The sequence below is a fragment of the Neomonachus schauinslandi genome, chromosome 8, assembly GCF_002201575.2.
Source record: "Neomonachus schauinslandi chromosome 8, ASM220157v2, whole genome shotgun sequence".
In the NCBI taxonomy this organism is placed as follows: domain Eukaryota; kingdom Metazoa; phylum Chordata; class Mammalia; order Carnivora; family Phocidae; genus Neomonachus; species Neomonachus schauinslandi.
The window spans coordinates 52909414-52925505 of NC_058410.1; the positions used below are offsets into that span (position 1 = coordinate 52909414).

The 16092-nt window shown below is 38.4% G+C and overlaps 1 protein-coding gene across 1 annotated transcript in view; it reads left to right on the plus strand.

Annotated features, from left to right (window-relative positions):
- Positions 1-283: 283 nt before the first annotated feature.
- The window catches only part of SEC63 (SEC63 homolog, protein translocation regulator), a 72349-nt gene continuing 56540 nt past the window's right edge, over positions 284-16092 (plus strand). Inside the window, exon 1 of the mRNA XM_021693065.2 lies at positions 284-550. Coding sequence (XP_021548740.1) covers positions 427-550 — 124 coding nt within the window. The 5' untranslated portion in view covers positions 284-426. The remainder of the gene's footprint in view (positions 551-16092) is intronic.

Sequence of the window (16092 nt, forward strand, 5' to 3'; positions counted from 1 at the left end):
GGACGCTGGGAAAGGAGGAGGAGGAAAAAGGGCGGGGAGAGCGGGTGAACTCTAAGGCTTGGGGCGGAGCTCTAGGGGAGGATCTACAGAAGCGCGAGGGGCGGGGCTGTGGCTTGGGGGCGGGATCAAGGGCGGGACATCTCTGAGTTCCACGGCTGCGCGCGCCACGTCTCCCTTAGCAAGTGTGTAGGGGAGAGTCAGAGGGAGGGAAAAACCGAACGGGGCGGGAACTATCTCTTCTCGCGAGAGTTGGCGACGGCAGCGGCGGTGGCAGCGGCGTGTCCCTGAGAGTAGCGTGGGGGCGGGGAGGAGAGGCGGCGGCAGCGTCCGAGCTACGCCACACAGGGCAGGGGTGCTGGGTGCTGGAGCGCAGAGCGGGGTCGTGGCGGCGGTGGTGAGAAGAGAGAGGCGGAGGGGGGGGGTGCCATGGCGGGACAGCAGTTCCAGTACGATGACAGCGGGAACACCTTCTTCTACTTCCTCACCTCATTCGTGGGGCTCATCGTGATCCCGGCCACATACTACCTCTGGCCCCGAGACCAGAACGCCGGTGAGTCTTGCCGGCAGCTGCCCGCGGACCCGCGCAGGCCCCGCCGGCCCCCCTGGGCCGCGCCGCCCCCGCCCAGCCCAGCCCAGCCCAGCCCCCAGCGTCGGGGTGATCATCCAGCCCGGCCGAGCCTAGCGTCCAGGCGTCCGCCGCTGGCGGGGTCCGGCTCGGCGGTGTTTCCCTCGGTTCCTCTCGGAGCTCCTCTCCATCCCCCGTTTCATTGTCTTTTTCAGGAGTTTCGCTTCGCTCCCTCTCACCCATTGTTCTGGGCGCTCCTTGCAGCCTCCTCCTGCCTCTTTGTCTTCTCTGCCTCTGATTTTATTGGTTATTTTTCTATATGGAGGGAGCAGGATGGGATGGGGAGGATGGGAATTGGGAGGTGAGAGAAGAGTTGGCAAAGGAAGAAGCCGAATGTGCAGGCACAACTCTGAGCCCCTTAGGCAGGCTCCTCTTCCCTCACACCCCTGTTTCCCTCTTGCAGCTGTCGTTACAGATGTTTTGGGCACCGTCTGAGCTGGGTGGCATGCTTTGGACTCCCAACTGAGCTCACCAGTCGCCCCTCCCCCCGTCCCTTTCCCCTGTTGCTTTTTCATTTGTTCACTAACACTGTGGGGTTGGAAGCAATGCAGTTATTCCCCTTAGCAACAATAGGCTGTTCTCTATTTCCTTTTCTTTGGAGTTTCCTGTTCATGGCGGAAAAAGTGCAAGTATGAAGGATTAAGTCTAGTAGGTAGTTGTTAGGTAGCTGGTCCATTCGCTTTTAGTTCTAAATCTTTTCACATTAAACACGTGGGATTAGAACACAATACAGATTCTTTTCGAGGCATTTTATGTTGCACTGTACTAGGATATATGACAAGTGATAATCTTAAAGCTGATGGAACTGCCAGGCCCTAATAGGTTATTTAACAGTAACTAGTAGGTTTTGAGTATTAACATTTAGGGAAAGGAGGTATGCTAACTTGATTAAACGTCTTCTTTGAAGTTGGGTGTGATGGAAGTCTAGGTTGTCCAGGTTATATATTCTGTTTGGGGGAGATTGTTAACAGTGAAGCATTGAATCAGCTCAGAACTTGTTATGCTTTAAGACAGACTCAGATGCCCTGTAAAATTCTTGAGTTACATAATGGAATTAAATTGAGTTTAGGATAAATAACAAAGGATTCCATTTTTTAGTACATTCTATAGTTTAAATATCCATTAGGTGCAGAAATCTGCCCAAAGTTACCAGTTTTCTTATTCAGTGGATAGTTTATGAAAATTGGATTTTGGACTCTTGTGCCTTCTTTTCCTAAGTGTATTTAAATTTAAATGGGTTCTTTGGACAGTGGTTATATAAATGATTAAGTCTTCATATTGTAATGGTTTCCCTTATCTGCAAAACCTAGGCCATTCTAATAATTTTATTTTGAATTAAAAATGCACTTTTCAGTATAGTAGTTTATTTTCACTTAACCCTTTGTGTGTGCATCTGGTTGTGTGGAAGACAAAAGGGTATTGGGAGAGTAGGTAGGTTTGGTTAGAATGTGTTACGAGAAGCTGCTGGTTTCAGAAATTAGTCATTTTAATCTACACTGGATTTCTGAAATTTGAAAGTCCTATTTTTGTGGTGGGTTTTATTTATGAAATTATGAAATTTGCCTGATAACTTACAGGCAAGTTATACTTGAGCTCCTTCAGCATATAGTTGGTCTTTGGAAAAGTGGTAGGGAATTAATAGTGACTATAAGTTATGGCCTTCAAATGTCACTTTATTTAATCCTCTTAAAACACATTGAAGTAGGTACTATTATTATTATCTCTATCCTTATGTGAAGAAACTGGAGTTTAGAGAGCTTAAGTAACTTTCTTCTTCGTGGTGGAGCTCAGTCTGCTTAGCTTCAAAGTCCTCTGTTGTCTCCATATTGCTAGATAGAAACGTGTTGATTTGCCCCTACTTCACCTCTGGCTCTCTGCTTCAGGCTTGCCTTAGTAAATGTGCATGTGTTGATGTATTTGTTTGGTTTTGCTCACAACTGCCCTGTGAAGATTGAGGTGGACACTTAAAAGCTATTCTAATCATCATGAAAATTGGTGGACACCACTTGGACTATTTTTGTGTATCTACCATAATTGAGTTGTTTCTTTAGGATTACAGTGCTATTAAACGGATGTTTTTATCATAATGACTTTTTTTCTGAAGTTCAGTTTGCAATGTCTTGAATATCAAAGAGAAATCTTAGAATTAATAGGTTCACCCAAAGCTCTGAAAAAGGTTTTTTTTTTCCCAGATGTTTGCAGCAAAATAATTTGGTGACTTGTATCAACAGGAGGCTACTTAAAATCTTGATTCTTCTCACTTAGAAAATAGTCATTAATATGGCATATTAATTTGGAATATTAATTTGTTTGATTATTGCTGCTGTTTTAGACCCTCGAGGGCTTGTAAAGGTAGAGACACTGTACTGTCTTTCTGAAATCTTAACAATTCTGAAATACATATTTCCTCAAGGGTTTTGAAAAAAGGATGTGGACCTGTAGTAATATTTTTGATTAACACAACAGGATATTTTAATGCTTGATTTTGAAGCTTATTTTATTTCATTTTCCTGTGAAACTATAAGTAACCAAATACAAAAATGTTGGCATAAGAGTTTGAATTTCAGAGTTCTTATGGCAATCTTGACTTTTCAGAGATACTCTCTGTAGGAAAGCATGAAAAGGTTTTCTTTGCCAGTAAGTATACATTTTTAAAGTCCAGTGTAAGTAATCTTTGTTTAGTTTTTTAAAAAGATGATACATGTGGGTCTTTTAGTTTCAAGGTTTAGTTGTTTCAGTGTTGCTCTTCTGGAATTATTGGGCTCTTGAGTCCATTAGCATGGCACCATTTCACAGATGGTAAAATCTAGGGTTTGAGAAATAGAAGTAGCTTGGTCATTGGCATATTTGATATGTTAATTGAAGTTACTCTATTTTTTTTTTAAAGATTTTATTTATTTATTTGTGAGAGAGAATGAGCTAGAGCGAGCATGAGAGGGGGGAGGGTCAGAGGGAGAAGCAGACTCCCCGCTGAACAGGGAGCCCGATGCGGGACTCGATCCCAGGACTCCAGGATCATGACCTGAGCCGAAGGCAGTCGCCCAACCAACTGAGCCACCCAGGCGCCCTGAAGTTACTCTATTATCCGGAACACTAATGGAATCCTTTTGCCTCGATCTTTGTCTAATCTGGGCAAGTGCACACAATTAATACCCCTTTTAGTAGTTGAGGGGTCCTATTTATCTTACTCTCCTGGTTGTTTGCAAATTGGCTGAATAAGTTGACTGAATACTTTTTCCGACCATTATGGACAAAAGCTCTGGATGAAGTAATAACAGAGGGTTTAGATTTCCTTAAAGCAGTGGTTCTCAACCCTGGCTCCACATTAGAATCACTTGGGGAGCTTTTAAAAACACTTTTACCCACCCCCAGGTATTCTGATTTAATTGGTCTGGAGTGGGTGCTGTGTATTGGTTTTTTAAAAGGTCCCTATGTGATTGTAAATTGTAGCTAGCAAAGGGGAGAACTCCCTTGGTAGTGGTCTTTTGCCGGAGTTGTCATTTTGGGAGATGGTGTATTTTTATATGTGCCCTTTGCTAAAAAACAAAAATCACTAATGCCTTAGCCTTTTTGTTTTACATAGTTAAGAAGCACTTACTGTAGAACAGTGCTGTAAAGTTCCTGTAGTTGAAAGCCGAATATATATGTTAAAACAACGTTAATAATATAGGTTTACAATGGTATTTGACAAGAGAAAACTGCTTGTAATTACTAGAATTTCAAATAATCAAGAACATGCTTTTATTTGTCCCATAGGTGAAGGCTTATTGATCCTTTGAATTGAGATAAATTATATATTACCTTTTCCAAGTTTTTGTTTTTTTAACTCCTTGACCGTATTTTTTTTAAACTTATTTGACCTTACCCCTTATCTTTTTCAAAACTGCCTGGTTTTGAAACCTGTCTGGATCTGCTGCTTTACTAACAGTGTGATCTTAGGCAAGTTATTTAACTTCTATGTTTTTAGTTTACTCATCTATAAAATAGAGACAGTGAGTTTTTTGTTTTACAGAATTAAAATGAGGATTAAACAAATAGATATACTGTACTCAGGTTTTTTCCCCATGGTTTGAAAGGATTAATGAAACTTTTAAAAAAGTTACATTTCTTTATTTTTTGCTTGCCCCCTCTCAAGCAGTATACAAGTGATTCAGCTTTCTGATGGGAATGTGAGTAGGAGTCCACTTTTAGTGCTTACTAGTGTAGTAAGAAAACTCTGAATTTGGGAAGTTAGAAGTTTTGGTTTTAAGTTCCAGCCCAGTCCCTATTTTGTTATTTCTGAACTCAGTCTCATTTTCTAGGTACAATAATAATAATATGCCCTATAAGAAGTGATTATGAGAAGCAAAGCAATAAATGCATATAAACATGCTTGCAAAACCAAACACAGTGTAGAAATTCCTTCATTTAGTAGATATTTATAGGGCATTAACTATGTGCTAGATGCTGCTTCTAGGTGATGGATCAGATCTTTTCAGCGCATATAACATTTTTCTTAATAAGTTGTATATACACAGTGCAGAAAAGCACACACACACAAAAACAGAACAAACATTGCTTGTAATCCCATCACCCAGAGGTAATGAAACATTTTGGTGTATGTACCTCTCTTTTTTTCATCCTGTGGGGATGACTTTAAACATGGTCCTTCCTCTTGGTGGGGAAGGCCCTGCACCCGCCTCCAGCTTGAGACAGATAATAGTGGTTGTCCTCATCTCAGCTCTGCTGCTGTCCATTTGAATATTTGCTAGCCCCAAGGTGGGTATGCTGAAAGCACTCACAATAGCACTTTGAGCTAAACTCAGGTATTATCCCAGTTTTACTAATGAGAAAACTAAGTCCTAGAGAAGGAAGCCAACTTACCTAAAGCCATATAGCCTCTGTTTGGAAGATTGGGTGTTGGATCCAAACCTGTTTTAATGCTAGAGTTTTTCTTGTTAGCCGTTACTCTTATACTGCCTTCTGTAATTAATATAGTGCATTATAGTAAGTATTAAAATGGTAAGTGGAAAGTGCTGTGGGAGCACAGAAGAAGGAATGAATAATTCTGTTTGGGGATTTGGGTGTTTCATGCAGAGAAGGTGATTTGAGATAGGTCATAAAGGGTAAGTGGGGAAGTGTATTCCTTATGTAGGAGAAAGTATATGCAAAAGCATGGAGATGTTCAATAAATGGTAAAAATTTAATGTGCCCTTAAGAGTAAATCAGCCATTTTAAGGAAGCTTATACTTTGTTTTGTAAGTTATTGGGTAAACAGTGGAAGTTTCTAAATAGTTAATGACATGGTCAGTTTTGCCATTTTAGGAAGCTTATATTTTGTCTTGTAAGATATTGGGTAGACAGTAGAGTTTTTAAAGTAGGGTAATGACTTGGTCAGTTTTGCTTTTGTGGAGCATTGTGTGGAGAATGATTTGGCAGAAGAGGGTGGAAGGTGGTGGTTGCTGGGTAGGGAAAAACTAGATGGAGGAGGAGTCCATTTCAGAGGCTTATTAGTCCATTGAAATGTAGGGGAATGGGCAGATTAGAAAGGGAATTCTAAGACAGCTTGGACTACTTATATGGAATCTATATAGAAGTACCTTGGAGGGAATGAGAGAGTGGAGTGCAGATTTTGAATTTTCACTTATTTCTGTCTTTGCTTATTTCTCCCTCTCTTAAAAGCTGTTTGGTGTTTGGCCCAGTAATAACCTACTTTTTTTTTTTTTTTTTAAAGATTTTATTTATTTATTTGAGAGAGAGAGAATGAAAGACAGAGAGCATGAGAGGGAGGAGGATCAGAGGGAGAAGCAGACTCCCCGCTGAGCAGGGAGCCCGAGGCGGGACTCGATCCCGGGACTCCAGGATCGTGACCTGAGCCGAAGGCAGTCGCTTAACCAACTGAGCCACCCAGGCGCCCCAATAATAACCTACTTTTATCAGTTTGGGGATTGAGTGCAGGGAAAAAGATGGGGATGATCATTTCTATTTAAAATGAAATATTGGCCTTATTTATTGATTTATCTAGGTTTCTAATTACAGTAGAGTTGATTATCTCAAGCTCTTGTTGAGTGGATTTTAACAGAAAAAAACTGGCTAATATCAGCTTTGTGTTCACAGGAGAATATTTTATGAATGTTCATACTTTATTTAGAGCATATATTCTTCCTAAGACTTTAGATCTTGAAGGGATACTAGAGATCTGAGAAGTTTGAGTCATTTTATTTATTTATTTTAAGGTTATTTTTTTTATTTGAGAGAGCAAGAGAGAGTATGAGCGGGGGTGGGGGTCGGGGTGTGGGAGAGGGAGACGCGAGGGGCTCCATCCCAGAACCCTGGGATCATGACTTGAGGGGAAGGCAGATGCTTAACCAACTGAGCCACCCAGGTGCCCCAGTTTGAGTCATTTTAAAATAAAGTCATTCCCCTCTGTGTTCTATCCTGACAGAAAGGGGTATCAGACATGTACTGTATATGCACTTAAGTCCTACACAGTAGAGGGGACCAGTAGGCACGTTGGCACTATGAATTATGGTACAACATTTAGGCTTTGTAATGTGGTGACAAACAATGGATTAGTAAATGCATTGCGTACAATTGTTTTTATTTAAACGTCATTTTGCATACTTGCTTGATCTTGGAAGAACCTGAAAAACAAAGATAGGCTTATTTTCATTTTCTCAGATATTTGTTCCTTTAGTCATACTTTTTATTTAGACATAGAGGAGGTCACAACAAATATATCTATATTGTAATTGGACTTCATTTTAAAGAATGTTTCCTATTATCAGACTATCTACACCATCTCACCATCACATTGTTTCTTTGAAAAGTGTTATTGGTTATTCATTATCTTAAGAAGGTGTTTCTTACATTTTGAGAATTGTGTTTGTGTCAGTATGGATGGAAGGGATTTTCTCATGTAGATTCCAGATTTTTTTGGCTTTAGGTTTTTTGCTTGTTTAGTTAAATCTAGTAGTTATTGATTGAGCCTTCACTGTTTGCCTATACTGGGAAGGCAGAAGATAAGAATATGAATGCAGTGTATATCTTGTTTACAAGATTTTATTTTGATAGCGTTTGCAATCCAGGTAGGGTGGGAGGATTAGGATTAGACAAATACATGAATTATTATATCCAGAGCACAACAAAGGAAATGTAAGAAAAGTGAAAACAAGTGCTGTGGAAGTTAGCTAGATTAAGTATTTACATCTGGTTGGGAATGATATAGTGGGGATCTAGAGGTATTTTGACTAAACTCTTAAAGGATAAGAAAGATTTAATGGGTAGAATGGTGGGGTTGGTAGTGCAAAGAAATCACATGAGGGAGGCACCTGGCTGGCTCAGTTGGTTCAGACTCTTGATCTCAGAGTCATGAGTTTGAAGCCCCATGTTGGGTGTAGAGATTACTTAAAGATAAAATCTTAAATAAAAAAAAATCACATGAGGAAAAGTACAGAGGCTGGAAAGCATGGAATGTATTCAAAGTACAGATCAGTTGAAGCAGAATTCATTCAGGGAATAAGTGAGAAAAGGCCGGAAAAGTTGATTTAAGTCATATGGTGGAGAATCTTATATGCCTAGCTGAAGAGTTTATGTGTGATTTGGTTGACAGTATGTCATTTTTGGACATTTTAGAATGTATTTTTACAGTTGTGGTGTATGTGAATTAATGTAATAACGTCTCATAGAATGAGAAAGAACAGAGATTAAGAAGCAGACAGGAGATAATGAGGGCCTGAACAGTGGTCGTGGCAATAGGAAGATAAGTGACATACTTGAGATGTTACTGAGGTGGAATCTTTCTTTCTTTCTTTTTTTTTTAAATTATGTTGGTAAAGTATATATAATGTAAAATTTATAGTTTTAGCCATTTTATTTTTTTATTTTTATTTTTTTTAAAGATTTTATTTATTTGACAGAGAGAGATAGTGAGAGCAGGAACACAAGCAGGGGGAGTGGGAGAGGGAGAAGCAGGCTTCCTGCCAAGCAGGGAGCCCAATGTGGGACTCGATCCCAGGACCCTGGGATCATGACCTGAGCCGAAGGCAGACGCCTAACGACTGAGCCACCCAGGTGCCCTAGTTTTAGCCATTTTAAATGAACAATTCAATAACATTAATTACATTTACAGTGTTGTGCAGCCATCACTGCTGTTTACATTTTTCATCACCCCAAACTCTACCTGTTGAGCAGTAACTCCCCATTCTTTCTTTCCTCCAGCCCCTGAAAAACTCTTAATTTATTCTTTGTCTCTATAAATTTGCCTATTCTAGATATCTCATGTAGGTGGAATCATACAATATTTGTCCTTTTGTGTCTAGCTTATTTCATTTAGCATAATGTTTTCAGGATTCATCCATGTTGTAGTATGTATCAGAACTTCATTCTTTTTATGGCTGAATAATATTCCATTGTATGGATATACCACATTTTTATTCACCTGTTGATGAACACTTGGGTTGTTTCCCCTCTTTGTCTATTGTGAATAATGCTGTAGTGAACATTGCCATACAGGTATCTAAGTACTTATTTTCAATTCTTTTGGGTATATTCCTAGGAGTGGAATTGCCAGGTCATATGGCAATTCTATGTTTAGCTTTTTGAGGAACTGCCAAACTGTTTGCCACAGTAGCTGCACCATTTACATTTCTACCAGCAGCATACATGGGTTCCAATTTCTGCATATACTCTTCAACACTTATTTTTCTTTTTTAAAAAATTATAGCCATTGTAATAGATGTGATGAAGTGGTATTTCACTATGGTTTTGATTTGCATTTCCCTAGTGGCTAATGATGTTGAGCATCAGTTCATTTGTCTGTTGGCCATTTGTGTATGTTCTTTGGAGAAATGTCCATTCAAATCCTTTGCCCGTTTTTAAATTGAGTTGTTAATTTTTTTTTTTGTTTACTTGAAGGTGCTCTTCATATATTCTGGATATGAATCCCTTGTTAAATACATGGCTTGAAAATATTTTCTTCCATTCTATAGATTGTCCTTTCACTTACTTGATTATGTCCTTTGATGCACCAGAGTTTTTAATTTTGATGAAGTCCAATTTATTTTATCTTTTATTGCTTGTGTTTTTGTTGTCCTATCTAAGAATCCATTGCAAATCCAAGGTTGTGAAAATTTATCCCTATATTTTTTTTTGTAAGAGAATTACGGTTTAGGTGTTGAGTTGTGTAAGTTCTTTGTATTTTGGATATTAACCCCTTGTTGGATATATCATTTGCAGATGTCTTCTCCCATTTAGTAGGTTGCATTTCCTTTTTGTTGGTTTTCTTTGCTGTGCAAAAGCTTTTTATTTTGGTGTAGTCCCAATAGTTTATTTTCACTTTTATTTTCCTTGTCCTATATCTATTCTTTAGTGATTATTTGCTATTCCTTTGTACCATTTGTAACTGTAGGCAAGTTACTTAACTTCTCTGAGCCTCAGTTTTTTAAGTATAATACGTACATATATATCCCCAGGATTATTAGGACATCTTAATGAGAAAATTCATGCATTTAACAAATATTTATTAGGCATGTACTATTTGCCAGGCATTGTGTTAGGCAGTGGAATGTGGGGTAAACAATGTAGGTGGGATCTCTCTTCTCTTGAAGCTTACCTCCTAGTGTGGGGGAGATGATTGACATACTACATGTAAACAGTAAAATATTAGATAGTGATATATACTGTATAGAGAAGTAGGATATTCAGAGAAAGTCTTCTTGGGAATGTTCCTTCAAGCCGAGTGACATAAGGAAGCCAGTCATTCAGAGATCTGAATTGGGCGGGAAAAGCCTGTTACTGATTGGATGAACAGTTGTGTGTGTACAAGAGCCTTTAAGCCAAAAACAAGTTGGTCATAGTCCATGAACAGAGAAGACCAGAGTGGCAGGAGTTTGCCAGGTGAGGAGAATAATCTGGGATAAAGTCAGAGAGGGAGCTGGGGTGCAGAGCATGTTTGTAAGCCAGGGTAAGAAGCTTGGATTTTAAGTTCAATGGGAAGCTATTGAAGGTTTTTAAGCAGAGAAGTGACAAGATCTTGACTTAATATTCTTCTATTTCTTAATGAGATGAAAATAGTTTTTGGCCACCTTGCTTATTTATCCTTTTACAGACAATGTCTTTTCTACTTAAAATGTTTAATTAAAAAATTTTAGCTGCGGGCGCCTGGGTGGCTCAGTTGGTTAAGCGACTGCCTTCGGCTCAGGTCATGATCCTGGAGTCCCTGGATCAAGTCCCGCATCGGGCTTCCTGCTCGGCAGGGAGTCTGCTTCTCCCTCTGACCCTCCCCTCTCTCCTGTGCTCTCTCTCAAATAAATAAATAAAATCTTAAAAAAAAAAAAAATTTTTAGGTGCATATTTAAAAAATCACATACTGTAAAATATCATACGGATGGGCCCGGGTCATAATGGTTCAACTTATGATATTTGGACTGTAAAGTGTGAAATTGATATACATTCAGTGGAAACTGTGCTTTGAATTTTGAATTTTGGTCTTTTTCTGGGCTAGCGATACGTGGTACAGTACTCTCATGATACTGGGCAGCAGTGAACCACAGCTCCCAGTCAGCTATGTGATCATGGGCGTAAACGACTGACACACTTACAACCATTCCATACTATATGCCCATTCTGTTTTTTACTTTCAGTACAGCATTTAATAAGTTACCTAGGTTTCCTTCTCGTGTGTAGGTGGCGGATGAACCCAAGTTTCTGAAACCTTCCAATTTAGATAATCTGTGATTGTGTGCACTGGTGGTGGTGAGTAGTGTTTAGTCAGTCCTCTGTCCATCCCAAATCCAAATGGTTCTGACCTCACCTTGAGAATGACACATTTTGGCTACCTATTCAGATTCAAGTTAAGATCATAACAGAAGCTTTAGTTTCTCTTAGTGTATTTTGAGATTAGGATGATTTAGGTGAGCTATAGTTTTGGAGGTCTAGAGCAGTGAGTCTCAATTTTTCACTAACAAGTTATCATTCTCATGCCTCTTCTCTTTTGCAGCATTCTGGGAACCAAACCGCACTATTATAGTAAAATGTGTTTTCCTATTTTTTAAAATTAATAAAACGAAATTGTCCCAACAGTGAGTGAGCCAGTATCATCATGGTGAGGTGATATAGTCTCAACTAGCTGCAGAAGGACTTTGGGTAGCTAGAAAACTAATGTATAATGTCTTTTAGACTTTTTGGATTATTGAATATAACCTTTTAACTCTTGGTACTATTTTCTTGGACCCCCGAGGGATTTAGGAATAGTTTTAGTAGTCACTGAATTTTGGAAAGAGAAGTGTGGTACTTTTTTCTTTTAAGTAAATTATGTTCTCTCTATATCATTTAGCCTTGTTAATTTAAGTAATCTATATTATAAGGCATTCCAAAATTTGTTTCTCAGTGATTTTTATAATTTTCACAATATCAAAATATATATTGATATATTTATTTGAACTGAAAAATGAAGTCATACTTTTTTTTTGACCAAGTTTGATTTGTCTAATTGATTTAATTAAAATGAGGGCTGCCTTTGCCAGTTTGGTTATATAGGGTATGTTTTCTATAAATTGAATGATTCAAGGTAATCTGCAGCTTCCAAGTTTTAACAAAATATACTTAAATTAGAAGATAAAGCTATTTTGTCTGATGTGTCAGATTGGCAAAAATGTACTTTTTCATTTTTAAAAATAAGTTTTGGTATTTATGGGATATTTATAAGCTTATAAGTGACAGCATAGCAGATCTTTTACTCTCATTTTAGTAATTTATCAACTTAAAATATTTATGTTTTCTTGATAACACCAAAAAAGTAGCATCATATTTTAACAGTTAAAAGTTTATAGATGTCAGACCTGAGTATGATAAACTTACTGATGTTCTTTGGCAATATGTGCTAAAGCATTTAGAGGTGAGGCATCTTGATGTCTGCAGTTTACAGGAAGATAGTTCAGATAAAAAAGAGTGGGGGGGGGGAAGGAAACTAGAGGTAAGGCTAAGAGCTGCAAAATGTTAATATTCGGTGAAAGGTATTGTTCATTGTAATATTCTTTGAACTTTTCTGAAGGTTTGAAGATTTTTGAAATAAAAAGGAAAAAATAGTCACGGGGAATAAAAAATTAATTTTAAGAGACATTTGTCAGTATCATAAGAAATGACTTATCATGGGGCTCCTGGGTGGCTTAATCGTTAAGTGTCTGCCTTCGGCTCAGGTCATGATCCTGGGGTCCTGGGATTGAGCCCGTCATCGGGCTCCCTGCTCCGCGGGGCGCCTGCTTCTCCCTCTCCCACTCTCCCTGCTTATGTTCCCTCTCTCGCTGTGTCTCTGTCTGTCAAATAAATAAATAAAATCTTAAAAAAAAAAAAGAAATGACTTAGCAGGATAAAAATATGTTACATTAGGATAAAATTATGTGGGGGAAGTAAAATGAGGGGTTGGCTTGTTCATGAAGTTTTGTAAATGGATGATGGTGGCTATGAAATTGCTGTGGTATTTAGATTTCATTGGTGTGTTTAAAAGTGATGGAACTATTTTATTTTAAAATGTCAACTCCATGTCAAAAATGACATCTTTTGCAACTCTTCAGACTTCTGATAAAAAATTTCAGATGCCAAATTAGAAATCTACAAGTAGATAATATGATTTTTAAAAATTCTTTTTGCTGTAATCAGGCAAACAGGTTTGAAGACTTCAATTCTGGCTAGCATTCTTTCAGTTCTTTGGCTTCAAGGAATACGGTGCTAAGAGTTCACTCAGATATACTACACCCTGGCAGATCATTCTGGCATGGACAGATGGCTGTGACTATTTTAGCAAAGACATTGTATAGCTTATGAAAAACAACCATAATAACCTTCCCCCAAACCTGTACTATTTCCACAGACTTAAAAACTTCATGTTCAGCTGCTGAGAGCAATCATAATATGTTATATTGTTTTTTAAACCACAGCATTGTTTTACGATTTCATAATTTCCTTTTTCTATAAATGTGGATGATTTCTTTAAAAACTATAAGTTAATGGTATTATTAATATAATTTTTACTGGCCATGACACTAGTAATTGTACAAACTAGAAGTTTATAAATGAACTTTTTTTTTTTTTTCTAAGTGTCTTCTAAAAAACTGTCTGGAAGGACTTCACTTGTGATATTTACTTTGACTTGAGGTCATTCATGTAGAGATTTGGAATGTGTGCTCTCAATATTTAGTTGTGCTGGAAATCTAAATGCCAGTGTGTTACTGTGTAAACCATAGCTTGTAGTACTTATTGATTGTCTTCAGTATTATCCTAAAAAGTTAAGATTTAAGTTTTGGATTGGAAGAGTGAGGCATAAAATGTACATGTACACATTGTGAAAAACTACGGGGCTGAAAACCATGTGTACTTTTTTTGGGCCAGAGACATTGGGAGACTATCATTCCTTTGAATAGATCAGGCCATCTGTTAATAGAAACTTCAGCATTGCTCTTAATAACCTTATCAAACATTTCCTTGGTTTTACAGTTGAAAATGGAAGACTGTGGAGGCTTAATTTAATGAAATACAGATTAAAAAATCACGGGTGATATTTTCAAAAGTGTCCATAATTTAACCGTGAAAATAAAAAAATTAACATTACTACCACTTCATTCTCAGACCCTATTTAGGTTTTGTCTCAGTGAAGTTCTTTATAGCAAAAGATCCAGTTCAGAATCACACATGACGTTTAGTTGACATGTTTCTTTAATCTCCTTCAGTCTGGAACAGTTCTTCAGCTTGTTCACTTTGAAGATTATTTTGTAGAATGAACCTGCGGGTTGTCTGGTGTTTTCTCATGATTAGATTCAGGTTATATATCTTAGGCAGGAATTTTACAAAACTGATTCTGTGTGTCTTACTGCATTCTATCAGATCGTATATGGTTGCATTTTGTCCCATTGCTGTTGATGTTCATTGATCACCTGATTAAGATAATGTCTGCCAGGCTTTTTCTGTATTAGTTTCCCATTGCTGCTGTAACAGATTACTACAACCTTAATGGCTTATTACAGCACAAATTTATTCTCTTACAGTTCAGCAGGCTGGAAGTCCAAAATCAATTTCACCGGGCTAATCATGGGGTTGGTAGAACTGGTTCTTCTTGGAAGCTCTAGAGTTGAGTCTGTTTTCTTGCCTTTTTTAGCTTCTAGAGACAGCCTGTGTTCCTTGGCTTATGACTCTTCCCTCCATCTTCAGAGGACATCACTCCAACATCTGCTCCCATTGTCATGTCACCTTCTTTGTCTTTAACCCTCCTGCATCCTCCTTTTAAGGATCCCTGTGATTGTATTGTGCCCATCCAAATAACGTAGGATACATCTCCCCATCTCATCTTAATTTAGTTGGATCTGTAAAGTCGTTTTTGCTATGTAAGATAATGTATTCACCAGTTCAGGATATTAGGATGTGGACATTTTGGGTGGCAGTCGTTCAGCCTACCATGTTTTCCCACTGTAAAATTATTCTTTTCCCTTTTGTAATATTTTGTGGAAAGACACTTGGATCCCTTGTTCTTGTTGGTGGAGAGTGGTATTTAGAAACTAGATCTGGGTGTTAATGTGCTCACTGCTATTGATCTTACATACTGCTCCTAGGCTCCCTTAGTAGTGTTGGGGAATATATATGTATAGAATACATCTGTATTTCTACATTGAAAGATATTAGTTCATACGAAATCTTCAGTTCCAATTCAGTACCACAGGATTCATTATTTTCGATTTTTTCATATGTGTAACTCCCTTCTCTGACAGTGAAAAACTGACCCCAGTTATCTTTTATATGTTAACTTATTTGATCAGTCCCCCTGCATATTACCAGTCTCCTTTGCTGTCACCACCCCTTCCCGTATATGGATCCATTGTCATCACACCTGGTTCTGATACCTCTTACCACATACCTCTCCTATGTGGGTGCTTTCCTCAAAGCCTGGTGGTAACAGGGTAGTTGGGGTTCTTACTTACAGAGTGGCTTTGGAGCATTCTATTATATGCAAAGTTCTTTTACTTATCTAACATCTCATTTAAGCACTGCAGTTTTGTTGTTTCTAGTATTGTGAAAAAATTTCTATTTAGTATTAGCCAGCTGGACTCAGTGTAGGTGATCTCAGTTTTGTTGGGAACAACCAAAGCATTATAGTCAGGAGCCAGTGGACCATATGCCTTCTTCTCCCATCAGGCCTGATCAGGTGTTGACCTTGGCCCTTTTCAATGTCATAGAGCTTCTTCATAATCTGTTTGATCTGGTGCTTGTTGGCCTTGACATCCATAATGAACACAACAGTTATTGTTGTCTTCTATCTTCTTCATGGCTTACTCATTGCTCAGGGGGAACTTGATGATGGCATAGTGGTCAAGCTTTTTGCTCTTCCAGGGAAAATATTTGGGCTGCCTTTGGAGTATCTTGGGCCACCAGAAGGTGGGTGACATGCAGATCTTTTGTGTGTGTGTGTGTGTGTGTGTGTGTGTGTGTGTGTGTGTGTGTGT